Source organism: Neolamprologus brichardi, chromosome 19 (assembly GCF_056152115.1).
Source record: "Neolamprologus brichardi isolate AB-2024 chromosome 19, ASM5615211v1, whole genome shotgun sequence".
NCBI lineage: Eukaryota > Metazoa > Chordata > Actinopteri > Cichliformes > Cichlidae > Neolamprologus > Neolamprologus brichardi.
The window spans coordinates 8,946,496-8,958,950 of NC_142122.1; the positions used below are offsets into that span (position 1 = coordinate 8,946,496).

At 36.7% G+C, this 12,455-nt stretch overlaps 1 protein-coding gene and 1 gene segment (V, D, J or C); both read left to right on the plus strand.

Annotated features, from left to right (window-relative positions):
- LOC102795878 (T-cell receptor beta-1 chain C region-like) overlaps positions 1-12,455 on the plus strand; it is a 75,827-nt gene that overhangs the window by 38,307 nt on the left and 25,065 nt on the right.
- On the plus strand, positions 1,939-7,947 carry LOC148097176 (uncharacterized). 2 transcript variants are annotated; one of them, XM_087832732.1, is made up of 7 exons: positions 1,939-2,171; positions 2,648-2,710; positions 2,994-3,030; positions 4,816-5,782; positions 6,098-6,265; positions 6,584-6,679; positions 7,159-7,947. In XM_087832732.1, exons 4-7 carry the CDS (start codon positions 4,817-4,819, stop codon positions 7,489-7,491), a joined length of 1,563 nt encoding a protein of 520 aa, XP_087688858.1. In that variant the 5' UTR covers positions 1,939-2,171; positions 2,648-2,710; positions 2,994-3,030; position 4,816; the 3' UTR covers positions 7,492-7,947. The 2 variants fall into 2 exon arrangements, with proteins under 2 accessions (XP_087688858.1, XP_087688859.1); XM_087832733.1 differs by lacking the exon at positions 4,816-5,782 and having other exon boundaries at positions 2,105-2,171.

Sequence of the window (12,455 nt, forward strand, 5' to 3'; positions counted from 1 at the left end):
ATTTACACAAATGGAGAAGATGCTAAAATCTCCTGCTCGCATAATATTTCAAGCTATAACCAAATCCTCTGGTACAAACAGTCAAAGAAACAATTGGAATTGCTGGGATACATGCTTTTAACATGAGGTAATCCAGAGGCTGGACTGAATGTGGTGATGGAAGGGAGTGCAAGTCAAGGCAAGAACTGCACATTAACAATTAAGGAAACCAAACTGAACAGCAGTGGAGTGTACTTCTGTGCTGCTAGTTACCACAGTAGTGCACATCACTAGACTTCCATACAAAAACCTATCAAACACATTTTTTAATATCTGTATTACAGCTCACAGCCTCTCACACCTGGAATCAGCCATTATAACCAATGTTGGTCTCACAAACATCAGATATCAAAATAGAAGGTTCCTCATAAGCAGCAAAGCAACATTTGTTGCTATCATGTCCTGTTATAGAACCTCCCCCCCCCCCCCCCCCCCCACACACACACACACACACGCAGCATTTCGTTTACCCCTTACTAACAAATTCAGTTATCAGCTGACAGCCCCATGTATCTGTATCACACTTCAAACCAGCACATATTTGTCCTCTAACCCAGATCACATATTAACATATAAGATTCATTATGAACAAGAATGCAGCATTCAAGTTACCACATCCTGGTATAAAAAGCATCCTGAATATTCAATATGTCTGCAGTAAATTAAACTTGAGGATTGGACCGCAGTGATGACTCCAATCCTTAGTTTTATTGTACTTTAAGTAAGCCTTATCTGTTGTTTAATTATCCAAATACACAAAAGCTGAACAGTATATTAATACTATCAAATTAGTAGTATCAGAGAAAAGAAGGAAACTGTTTAGGTATGAAAATACTGGCATCGTGTGAGATGTTGAAGGTTTTACATCTAGAGCTTACAACACTACCTAGGGTAAAAAGCAAGCTTTATTAAACTGCTTTGTGTGGGTTTTTTGCTTCTTCTCACACATTTTGGTCCAGAGTGGTGTGCACGAGTAGTTGGCTTTAATGTTAAAAGAGGAAGTGATGAGATACAACCCACCTTTAAAGGTTCTGTATGCTTACATAGTGGGAGGGTTTCCTCTGAAGTAGGAATACAGTAATCGCCATACCAGCCTACAGTAAGGCAGAAACTCAGTATCAAATAGACTGAGACTCAGAAAACACTGCATCATGATCATCTTCTTGTGTTTAATCTTTAGACTTGTACAGGTTTCAGGTAAATATTATTGTTTCTTTTATTTTTATGCCAGTCGTTAATTAAGTCTATAATTAAAATATTCTATTACTGCATAATTGTAATACATTAGTCTCTTTAATGCTGTTAATCCTGTTTCAGCAGGGTCTTCTCACATTGACAAAGTCCAACAGACTCCTGCTGAATCTTTCTACACATCTGAAGAAACAGTTGCCAGAATCAAATGTGTCCATCATATCCAGGACTATACCCGAATCTTTTGGTACAAGCAATCAAAGAATAATGAGCTGCAGCTCCTGGGATACATGAATGTCGATAAAGAATATCCAGAGACTGGAGTAAACGTGACGATGACTGGGCGTTCAACTAAAGGCGAGACCTGCACATTGACAATTAAAGGTCTCAACCCGAACAGCAGTGCAGTGTATTTCTGCGCTGCTAGCCACACGGTGCTATATTCCATTGTTTCGCAATACAAAAACCTCCTGTCAGCTACTAGTTTTGTAGCTCACAGCCTTCTGCACCTGGATCACACTTCTAGCCAACATTGGTCTTGCTCCCCATCCAGATCAGATATTATAATATGAGGTTCTTCTGAGCAATAATGAAATACAGTTGCCACATCCTGTTATACTACACTGTAAACCCCAACAGTATACCTGACTTATAAAGTTTGTGGATACAACAATTGAAATTCGTCACAAAGTTGAAACAACTTAAAACTTTTCTGTTCTGTTAACGATTCAAACAGTTATAATTGTACATGGCTTAGAAGTTAAGAGTAAATACTGCTTTTTTAATTATGATTTTTGAGTAAATGTTTTTTTTTTCGAGCTCCGCATGTGTACGTCATGACGTCATGACGTTTTCTCTCTAACCTGAACGACGTTGACAGAAAATTCTGTTCAATATGGCTGCCCTTCTCGAGCGACTGGAGAGCACATTTGGAGAAACTTGTAAGTAAAACGGAACCTTCGTTATGTTTATTTTTTCTGTAAAAAAGCAAGTATATTAATATGTTGAAGCCAATAACTTGTTTTCGAATGCACTTTTGTGTTAAACAGCACAGACCCAGGTAGTGAATAGTTGTTCGCGGTTGTTCGCGCTCTTTTTCAAACCGATGATGTCGTCATTTTTACATTTTTAACCGATTAAAACACAGTTTTAATAAGAATTGCACATAAAGAAAGTGTCTTAGTGATATTTTAACGACCCATTGCCAACGCAAGAAAGTTGGCGTTTTTACAACAGCAGCCTCATTGTTCGGCAGGTTTTTTTTTTCTTCTCATTAGCATCATTCAAAAGTGACTTAGCTAGCAGTGGCAACTTCTATCTTAAACAATTAAAAGTAATACCCAGATTGAAATATAGCAAGGTGTTGTATATTTAGTGTGCTGATAAGGTTTTCAGTATTTTTATTTTTTATTCCAAGGCTGAAGACCGAAGAAAAAAACTTAAGACTGCAAGTAATTTCAGGTGGAGACAGTAAACACAGGTGAGTTGAAAGATCTATTGAAGAGTCCTTTCTTCATGGCCATTAAAACATTTGTAGGTTAAAATACCTGTTTTTTTTTTCTTCTTTTTAATCATGCCCCTGCTTTGTCACACTGAATCATGTTGAAAAGATATATTTTCATGGCTCCCCCCATTACCATTACCTTGTACTTCTTTCAACCGGTCTATTTTATTTTGTGACATTAACATCTTAAATGTACCCCGCCAGTATAATTATTAATAGCTGTGTTATTATTTATAATGCATCTTTTTATCATGTGCAGATCTACCAAGGGTCGGTGGCACAGTTCAACCTTTGTGGTAAGTTATAACACTTCATATTTAGTCACATAAGTAAGTTGTTTCATCAGTTGTTGCGTTCTTATAAAATAATTTTGTATAATTGTACAAAATTACTGAGGATACATCCAATGTGTAAATCCCAATCAACAATTTTACTGTGATATTTGCTCATGTTTAAAGAATCTCCATTATATTGGTTACTGAGTTTCCATTTTTTTGTAGGGCCAAATTTGTATTAAAAATTTATATTTTCATGTGATGTGAAAATACTCAATCATTTTTAATTTTTAAAAGAAACCATTCATTAAGTCCCTTAAAGTGCAGATTTCAGTAGTTGCTGAAATGCATATAAAATGTCCCCCAAAAACCGTCTTCATACGTTGATTGGGGTATTTCAAAATTAAAAATGTTTAGAAACCCAAATTTTGACTGAAAGTTTCATAATCTGGACGTGTGATGTAACTGAAGGGAGTTGTATGTTATGCGCTGTTGGCAGTAGGTGGTGTTCGTGAGCGTTAGTGTGTTTACTATGATTATATTGCATTTATTTTTCTTAAAAATACAAAATTATTGTGTTTGTGGAAGCTGTACAAACACCAGCCTGTGTGTCAGGACTAGGGCTGGGTATCGTCACTGATTTCGTGAATCGATTCAATTCCGATTCACAAGGTCCCGAATCGATTCGATTTAATTCGATTCGATTCAATTCGATTTGAATCTGGGAAATTTTGACAGTCAGAAATATTATAATTCAGAACAGTATATTTACATATTTTTGTATCTATAAAAAGGAAGCTGACACACGCAAGACTTTAGCAAAGGTGTGAGCATCACAGCAGATGCTTTTGTGTTAAAGTAGCTGAGGATAAAACACAGAAAAACATGAAGGCGATTTTCCTGGCCTGGGATTTTATAAAAATATTCTGCAGTACATCAAAAACGAAAGAAAACCATTAATCAACATATGAACATTACCTCTGATGTTAAAGCGGTTTTATTAGAGACACGGCTAAGCGTTTTGCATAATTTTAAAAAGTTTAAATTTGTTCAGTATTGAACGGCAGAAATTAGGTTTTCTTTTCAGAAGTATATAAAACAAAGAAAAAAAACGTTGGCCGACAGCGCTGTAAACAACGGTAGACTTGTGCGTAACCAGCAAGCGAATAATGCAGAAAACAGATTTTTAGACGGGAAACTGTTCTTGAAGTACAGGGAGAGAGAGAGAGCTGTGCATCGTGGTCAAAGCAAAACAGTAAAAGTAAGAGTGAATACATGACGGTGTTAATGTGAAGCATAGTTTGGATCTTCTTTTGCTGCTGGTTCGGTCAATATTGTTTGGAGAGACATCAAACTAACAGCTTTAGAATCAGCTCATAAAGGGCGTGAACACAAAGCGCGGACCCGCCGACAGATCAGAATCGGTGAGCTGTCGGCTTTCAGCCCCGACTGTGAGAAAGGCGACATCTAACTGATTCTGATCCGCGGGTTGCGCTGTGTGTTTAAGTCTTTGTGCAGAATTGGTGTTCCTGCTCTCATTTACTGTCTTAGCTGTTTGGTGGTTGTTGAAATTTTGTGAGATTTCACCAGAGATTCTGGCATTTCCGGCAAAATAAATTTATATTAAAAAATCGATTCAGGATTTTAATGAATCGATTTTACGTTATCCAAGCCAGAATCGATTTTAATCGATGAATCGATTATAAAAACCCATCCCTAATAATAAGGTTAATGGTATGATGTACAGTGCTTATGAGACAATTCATTTTTTTTAAAAATCATCTCCATTCCTTGTTTTATTCATAGGATGATGGCAGTATCCCAAAAGTTCCTGCTGAGAGTTCACCTCACCACAGATGTTGTTGTGAAGGTTTCTCTAACTAAGCGGCCTGAGTCGGTGGAAGAACTAATCACCATACTCCGTGAGAAGCTCAACCCTAGGCTGGACTTTGAGTTTACCTTACAATACAAAGACCCCGACTTTGATGGGCAACTTACCTGCCTACTGGATATTCAAGAGTTGCCGGAGAAGGGCACCCTAAAAGTAGTGAGATCTGAAAGTGATGTCAGTTCTTGTGCAAGTTCTGATACAGACATCCTTCCTCATGTGCCTTTAGCTCAGCGTCTGAAGTGTTGGCCTGACACTTTCCCAGTACCTACCTTTTCTTACGAAGTTGAACATGTACTTGAGGAGGGAAATAGAGCCTTTGAGATGTCTGGAAAACATCTGAAGTTGACTCGAGCCCAAAAGCACAACATCTTGGAGACCATGGCTTCAGCGATGCACACCTTCAAAGCCTATCCGAGTGATGGAGATGTCGGTTTGGCAGCAGAAGCTCTTGTTACCACTCATCCATGTCTTAAAGAGCCTGGAAGTAGGAATGGAAGTTATGGTTGGAAGACCAGTTTAAAATTCAAGATGGGAAAGTATCGCACCAAGCTAGCCAGATCTGGATGTGTGGAGGTGTCTGTCAACGCTGGCAGGAGGAGTGTTAACAACCCTGAAGGAGAGCACCCCCACTCAAACATAAAAAGAGCCAGTAGAGCTGAGGTGAACTACCTCCCAAACCTTCCAAGAGGAGAAGATCAGGTCAGTTTGGAGGATATGAGAGTCCAGATAAAAAATGAGGTTGAGAAGACTGAGCCCAACAAAATAATGATTGAAAAACTGATGCAGACTACCTTTCCACTTCGTCGCCATGAAATTGTTCAAGACAACCCAATGGTAAAGAACTTCTTAGAGAAATGGCCTGCTCTGCTATTTGACTCTCAGGTATCTGTGCTTTGATTTTTTTTTCTTCTTCAGTTTAACATGAAACAATGCAAGTTCAGCAGATCTCTTCAGATTCAGATAATAAATAAATAACAAATAAATAAATAATAAATAACAAACAAAAATATATTTCAGCTTTGTGATACACTTGTGCTTGTGGTTCGGGTCCAATTTTTAAAAAAAAACAAAAAACTTAATAGGACATCTATAAAACAAGGTTAGACAGAAGTTGGGCAATTCCTCTTTAATGATAAGATGTAAATTTGGTCAGTAATTTGGCTTCATGTTGATGTTTTTGTTCCTGTTTTATTTTAGATTTGTGCGGAGTTCCACCGAGTCACAAACATCAACCTGCAGAACCAGTTCTACGCTGAACTTGACAGACACACACCACGACTCATGGCTCTATACAGACAGAAGGCTGCACGGACTGGCAAGATATCGGAGGCTCTGCGAACCATCCTGAATCATTATGATCTTCAGGTGAATATTGATAATGATAAAATTAACACAAATTAAACGTTTCACTGATAAAAACTCAATTTTTTCCTTGCTTTGAACATCTGTGTTCTATACAGATTACAGCTCTGATCTGTTATTATTTTAAAATACTGTGTAGGATTTTTGTCAAATGAGTAAGATACAGACTCTTTGTCATAAGAGACAGAAAGGTTGTCTTAAAAGAAATGTCTCCAAAATTATGTAGAGTCACATGCCATGCAGTTTCATAAACATGTATTCTCCCCAAAGAATGACACCTGAAAACTTTGTGTTCAATGAACTTTTCTTTTCCCTTTTTAGGAGGCGCCTGATGTCAACGTGAAACGCACTGCAGTGCTTCGTGCCCTTCCTGTATACCTGTGGGAGGAGGACCCAGAATTCTTTAAGACATGTAATGTAAGTGTATTTTTGCATCACTTAAATTCTGCCAGTGAGATAAAACACCATGTTTTTTTTTAAAATACAATTTAATACCCTAGCAGCTACCAAATTGTACAAGCAAAATACCCTCTCTTTAGAAAACCCTCACACACACACACACAGAGTCAGGAGCAGGGCACAGGCGTATCACAGCACTTCGGCTACGCTGCAGGTGGCCCCAAAAACAAGGCTGAAGTCAAGATTTAGTTTCTTTTTGAGATAAAGTCATAAAATAAAAATTACTTCTTTTTTTTTTTTTTTTTAGAAAAATAACAAACATACTAATTATGTAATGACAGAAGCTAACGCGTTAATGTACATTTTTCAAAAAAGTAGAGTACCCTAACCCGTTACAAAGTAACCCACTACACTGCTGAATTTTTTGCTAGATTACAGGTCTTGCTTGTCACATTCTCTCAAACCAACCTTACTTATTGATACTGTGTCTATTCCAGGCGGACACATTGGATGAGTCGACCCTCATTGACACTCCAGTTGCCCTTCTCACAGTGGTTACCGACGGCACTTCCCAGACCAGTTCTGTCCATTTTACTTCCTCAAGCATGGCCGTTGTGGTGGAAGGCGACTTGGTGATGCGTGATATTCCCAGATTTGCAGATGCATTTGCCTTATTGTTTGGCTTGATCTATGCTCTGCATTTAGACTACCCCAGGAAGCTGGTTCACACATTTACCTTTGTCCAAAAAATCTTCATGGGGCTTGATGACGGCAAACCCCTGAAACCCTGCCTACATGCTCTTAAAAATGATTTGTTACTGAAAGAGTAGTTTTGGAAGGAATATAAGGCAATGTTTGTTAGGACATGCACTCTGTTACTGAGCACTTTGTTTGAAGCACTTTATTTAAAGCACTTTAAGTTTACTACAGGCTTTGGGTGGATTTAACTCCATCAGTTTACCTAATTTTCCTATACTTGCCTGCCTGTTCTTGTTATTTGTAAGATGATCATCTTTATTTGTATCCATTTTTAAAAATTGTTTTTTATTTCTTTTTCAAACAAAAGTGATTAGTATTTGAATTTTTATTTTGAATTTTTGTGTATTTTGAGAAAGATGCTATTAGGACTGATGTTGTCCTTTGTGATTTTACAAAAAGATGTTCTACACCGAATTTATAATGCTCACTTTATGGTGCCCATGTCCATGTTAATGGTTTTATAAAAACATTTGTGATGTTTTTACATTTCCATAAAAAAATGTTAAATAAACAAAATGTAAAGTAAATGAATTTCTCAAATTTTTTTTACTAGTCTAAACTCAAACATTTAAAAATAAATATCTTTTAATTAATAATCATATAATTTGCGTTTAGGTTGTAATATAATTGCATTGTGTTGGATCAAAATAGTAAACTACAAAAAACACAAAAATATTAAAATTAAAGTATATAGTTTTTAAGTAAAGCTCAATTAATAAAATAAAAATATAATTAAAAAATTTTAAGTTAACAATAAATACAAATTTTGAGTACCCCCATACTTAGAAGAGATGAGTTTGTGTACTTAAAACTTTTGAGGTAATCAGTTTCCACAAATGTTTTAAGTTCAGTGAACTGATTCGGGTTTACAGTGTAAACAAACACCTCAAGCCTTCAGTAAGACTGTTTATATTCAAACATAGTTTAAATATTACTGTCAAATAAACAGGTTAGTCTTAGCCGTGTCCGTTGGTGCCAGACCAATACTTTAAATTATCAGTGCTATGTTTTATTTTGAAATTCATCCCAGTTATTGAGTGAGCAGAGCACTGGGGAATTTGATGCACTGTGGCTTTTGCCACAGATGCATGGACTTTGCAATAATACCACTTTAATACTAATAACACTTACATAACCACTTAACTGACGTTACATTGGTTCCATCCTATTAATGAACCGTGCTTGAAGCTTTTTAGAACAACCCATTTTTCCACAAACATTGTCAAAGACAGATTAAATGGCTATGTGCTTGACTGTACACACCTTTGGCAATGGGACTAAAAACAACTGAATTCAAAGATTAAAAGGCTGGTTTTAACCATGTTAAAAATAAAATTAAAAAAGGAAAAGAAATTAATCAATATGTATTTTTCATTAAACTTGCATCTCATCAATTTAAGTGACTGACAAGGTCTGTCTGGTCTTAATCGGGGCCTGAAGTAGCCAACTGTCATGCTTGCGGAACAGAAAATTTTACGGTGGCCCTGAGAGGCCAAATTGGACTTCAACTTAAGAAAATACATGCAATAAAAAATGCTGCAAAAGCACACAAAACACAAGGGAAACAGGGAAAAACGGAAACGGAAATAGGAAAAAAGAAAACAGAAATAGGAAAAAACAAATTTCCAAAAGCACAAGGGAAGTGTTTCTGTGGAGACAATATCCCGACGGACCAGTTGAAGGAACCAAAATATGCTAGGTAAGTGTATTTTAATCTCATGATTCATATAATACTGATGACGGATTTTTATGCTAATACTTAAGCTAACACACTTACCTCTCATATTTTCTTTCCTCACAAAACCGATAGATCTTCCACTTCTTTTCTGTGTCTCCCAGCGTAATTCTTTGTATATTTTGGTTCCTGCAACTGGTCCGTCGAATTATTGTCTCCCCAGAAACACTTCCCTTGCTTTTGGAAATCTGCTTTTTACCTTTCTGACATAAGCTGTAACCATTCATTTACCTAATGTACAGTATCAGTTAGCAGTTTTTACACATAAAGCAGCGTGAAAGAACTGGTCAAACTATAAAGCATGACCTTAATGATGGAGGAACTATGGTCTGTATATGTAGCAGGAACAAAAAGTTTGTTTACTTCTCACTAACATTTAAGACCCAGTCAAATTGGACAATTTAGGACAATTGAATACCTTTAAGACATTTTATTATTAATAACGTGACAAGTAACTTGTGTGGTGAAGCAAGATAGTAGATATGAATGAACACATTCATATCTACTAATGAATAATAAGTTAATGATTTTACAAAGGGACTGTTGTCTGACTAACTTTGAATATATTCTTGCGGGTTTGTTTTACTTTCTTTCACAAGATGGCAGCATATCTTTGTTGAGGCAGCGGTGTATGGTGGTTAGCAGCATTTAACATAACATATAGAAGAGCAGGAAGACACCACCCACCTTAAAAACCTGGTCTCTTGTATTCCTGAAAGGCTAACCTATAACCAGACTGCTCTTAAACTGAAGTCAGAAAACACAATGATGATCATTCTCTTGTATTATTCTCTTGTTGGTTTTTTCCATGTTTCAGGTAAAAATTTGTATTGTATTTATTCTTTAAAATGTTTTAAAGAGGTATTTGCTTGCAACCATGAGGTTCCTATGGTCTCTAAAACTAGGATTAATTGTCAGAAGAAGTAGATCGGTTGTATTAACTTAAACACTTTATTTCTGGTCATTTTTTTATTCTTCAGCACTTGTTTCTACAAGTAATGAGGAGCTGCAAATATATATTGTTGTTAAAGTGTTGCTCTTCTTGGTTTTTATAAAGGTTACTTACTCAACTTAATCTAGTCAATCATACATGCACAAACTGACATGTGGAAAATTTGTCACATTTGTAGTCAGAGTTTTTTTTATGTCTTTTCCACAGGTTCTTCTCTGAATTCCCAAATTTACCAGACTCCAGCCCAGCTGTACATTTCAAGGGAAACAGAAGAAGTCAAAATAAACTGTTCTCACAGTATTCAGGGCTATGATCGAATCCTCTGGTATAGGCAAATGAACAACAGACATCTGCAGTTCTTGGGATACATGTACGGGACGTTCGATAATCCTGAGAAAGGACTTGATGTGAAATTAAAAGGAGATGCAAATATAAATAAGACTTGCACACTAACAATCGAAAAACTGGGCCCAAACAGCAGCGCAGTGTACTTCTGTGCTGTCACTCAACACAATGCTAGAAAGCACTGCACTTCAGTACAAAAACCTCACCATGTGTTCTCCCCTCAGCACACGGTGCTGCACCAGCACCTGTCAAGAGGGTTTTTTCCCCTCCTTTTTTTCAAAGTTAGCTTCCTTCTGTCAGGCAACACACAGTATTTAAATGCCCTCAGATATTCAGTATATCTGCAGTGGCAGCATCTCAGGAAACTGGAGCACTATCATGATGCAGGTTTTCATTAGATTTGTACTTTTTCCCCTTTGGCTTCAAGGTAGTAATTAATAATTAACATTTGAAATGCAAATATTTTCTGCTATAGTCATGGTGTGCACTGCAACAACCAAGTTTATTTTTGTTTTGGCTTCTTTTTTTCTCTGTCAAGGAATACCTGGAACATTTAAACTATTTATTTAAAATATTGCCAACTAATACCTGAGATAGTTTCTGTTTATTTTAAAAACAGATTGCTGTAATAGTTCATCAATGAATATGAAAAATGTTTAAATCAGGGGAAAAAATGAGTAAATACACTTTTTTGTTTCAGCTTATATAAGAAGATATCAAATTCTGTTTGAATGTTGTATTTTCTCTGCACAGGTCACTGCCAGGATGTTACTCAATATCCTAAAATCAGCTGGAGTTATGTGTCCACTTCTGCAGAGATGAACTGCAGCCATAACAAAGACTTTACCTATATCCAGACATACTGGTACATTCAGCGACTGGGAAAGACCATGACCTTCATCCTCTCCAAAGCTCTTGGGGGAAAGATCGAATATGGAGACATCTCTGAAGCAAAATATTTAGCCAGCAAAAAAAACTTTGACATCGGGACTCTCACTGTGAAACACTTGCAGTTTAATGACAGTGGGGTGTATTTTTGTGCTGTCGGCAGACACAGTGATGTGAGAAGCATGAGAAGCTGAGCAAAAACTGCTAATCAATTAGATGTATATTAGGGAAAAAACAAGCATTTTATATCATGTCACCAGGTGGCACTAGGGCTCAAGAAACACTTCACCTTAACATGCAGCAAATGAAATATAAAGTAGGTAGTTATTTTTTTAAGGAAGCACAAACAAAGAGTTTACAGCAAACAAAACTACTTTAAATGTCAACTATGAATTTTGTTCAGTGATAATCTTTTACTAAGAGAGTAAGAGAGAATTACTTCTACAGCCACTGAGTTGATAAATTTCTCTCCATCTATCTCATCACAAAATGTAGATTCTAAGAAGCTACAGAAGCTTTTTGCCTCACTTACACTGACTGGAGCTTTGATTAAATGGGTTTTTCTTTTAGGCTCTCTCAGTCCTCATAAATTCACTTGAACTCCTGGCTCCTCCCAAGTAGCTAAAGCCTTTTTCTGTCTAGGAGTGATTGTGTTTATCACTTCAGTTACCATCACTATCAGCCACTATTAGTCACTTTCAACTCGTGCAAAAGCCCATGGGTTGTCTGAGTCGCCTTTTGAGCAGTTTCTCAAAATGATCACGTTTCTCCTCTTTTGCCTGGCAGGTAAAAACTTGTTTCCACTATATTTGTTGATGTTTCATTAATACTGTACATTTAGTTTAGTTTTTTTTGTTCAGTATTGATCAGAGCATAACTAATAATATTCAGTTTTTTTCTTCATACAGGTGTTTGTGAGGGTCTTAGAGTTCATCAGACTCCCTCTGATATTATCGCACAACCTAGTGGCAAACCTGGTGACAAAATCCAGATTTTCTGCACCCATAATAAAACAGACTACTGGTTGATGCTCTGGTACCAGCAGCCACCTGGAGACACAGCTATGAAACTCATTGGGTATTTATACTCCAAAGATGTCACAATGGAAGAGATAT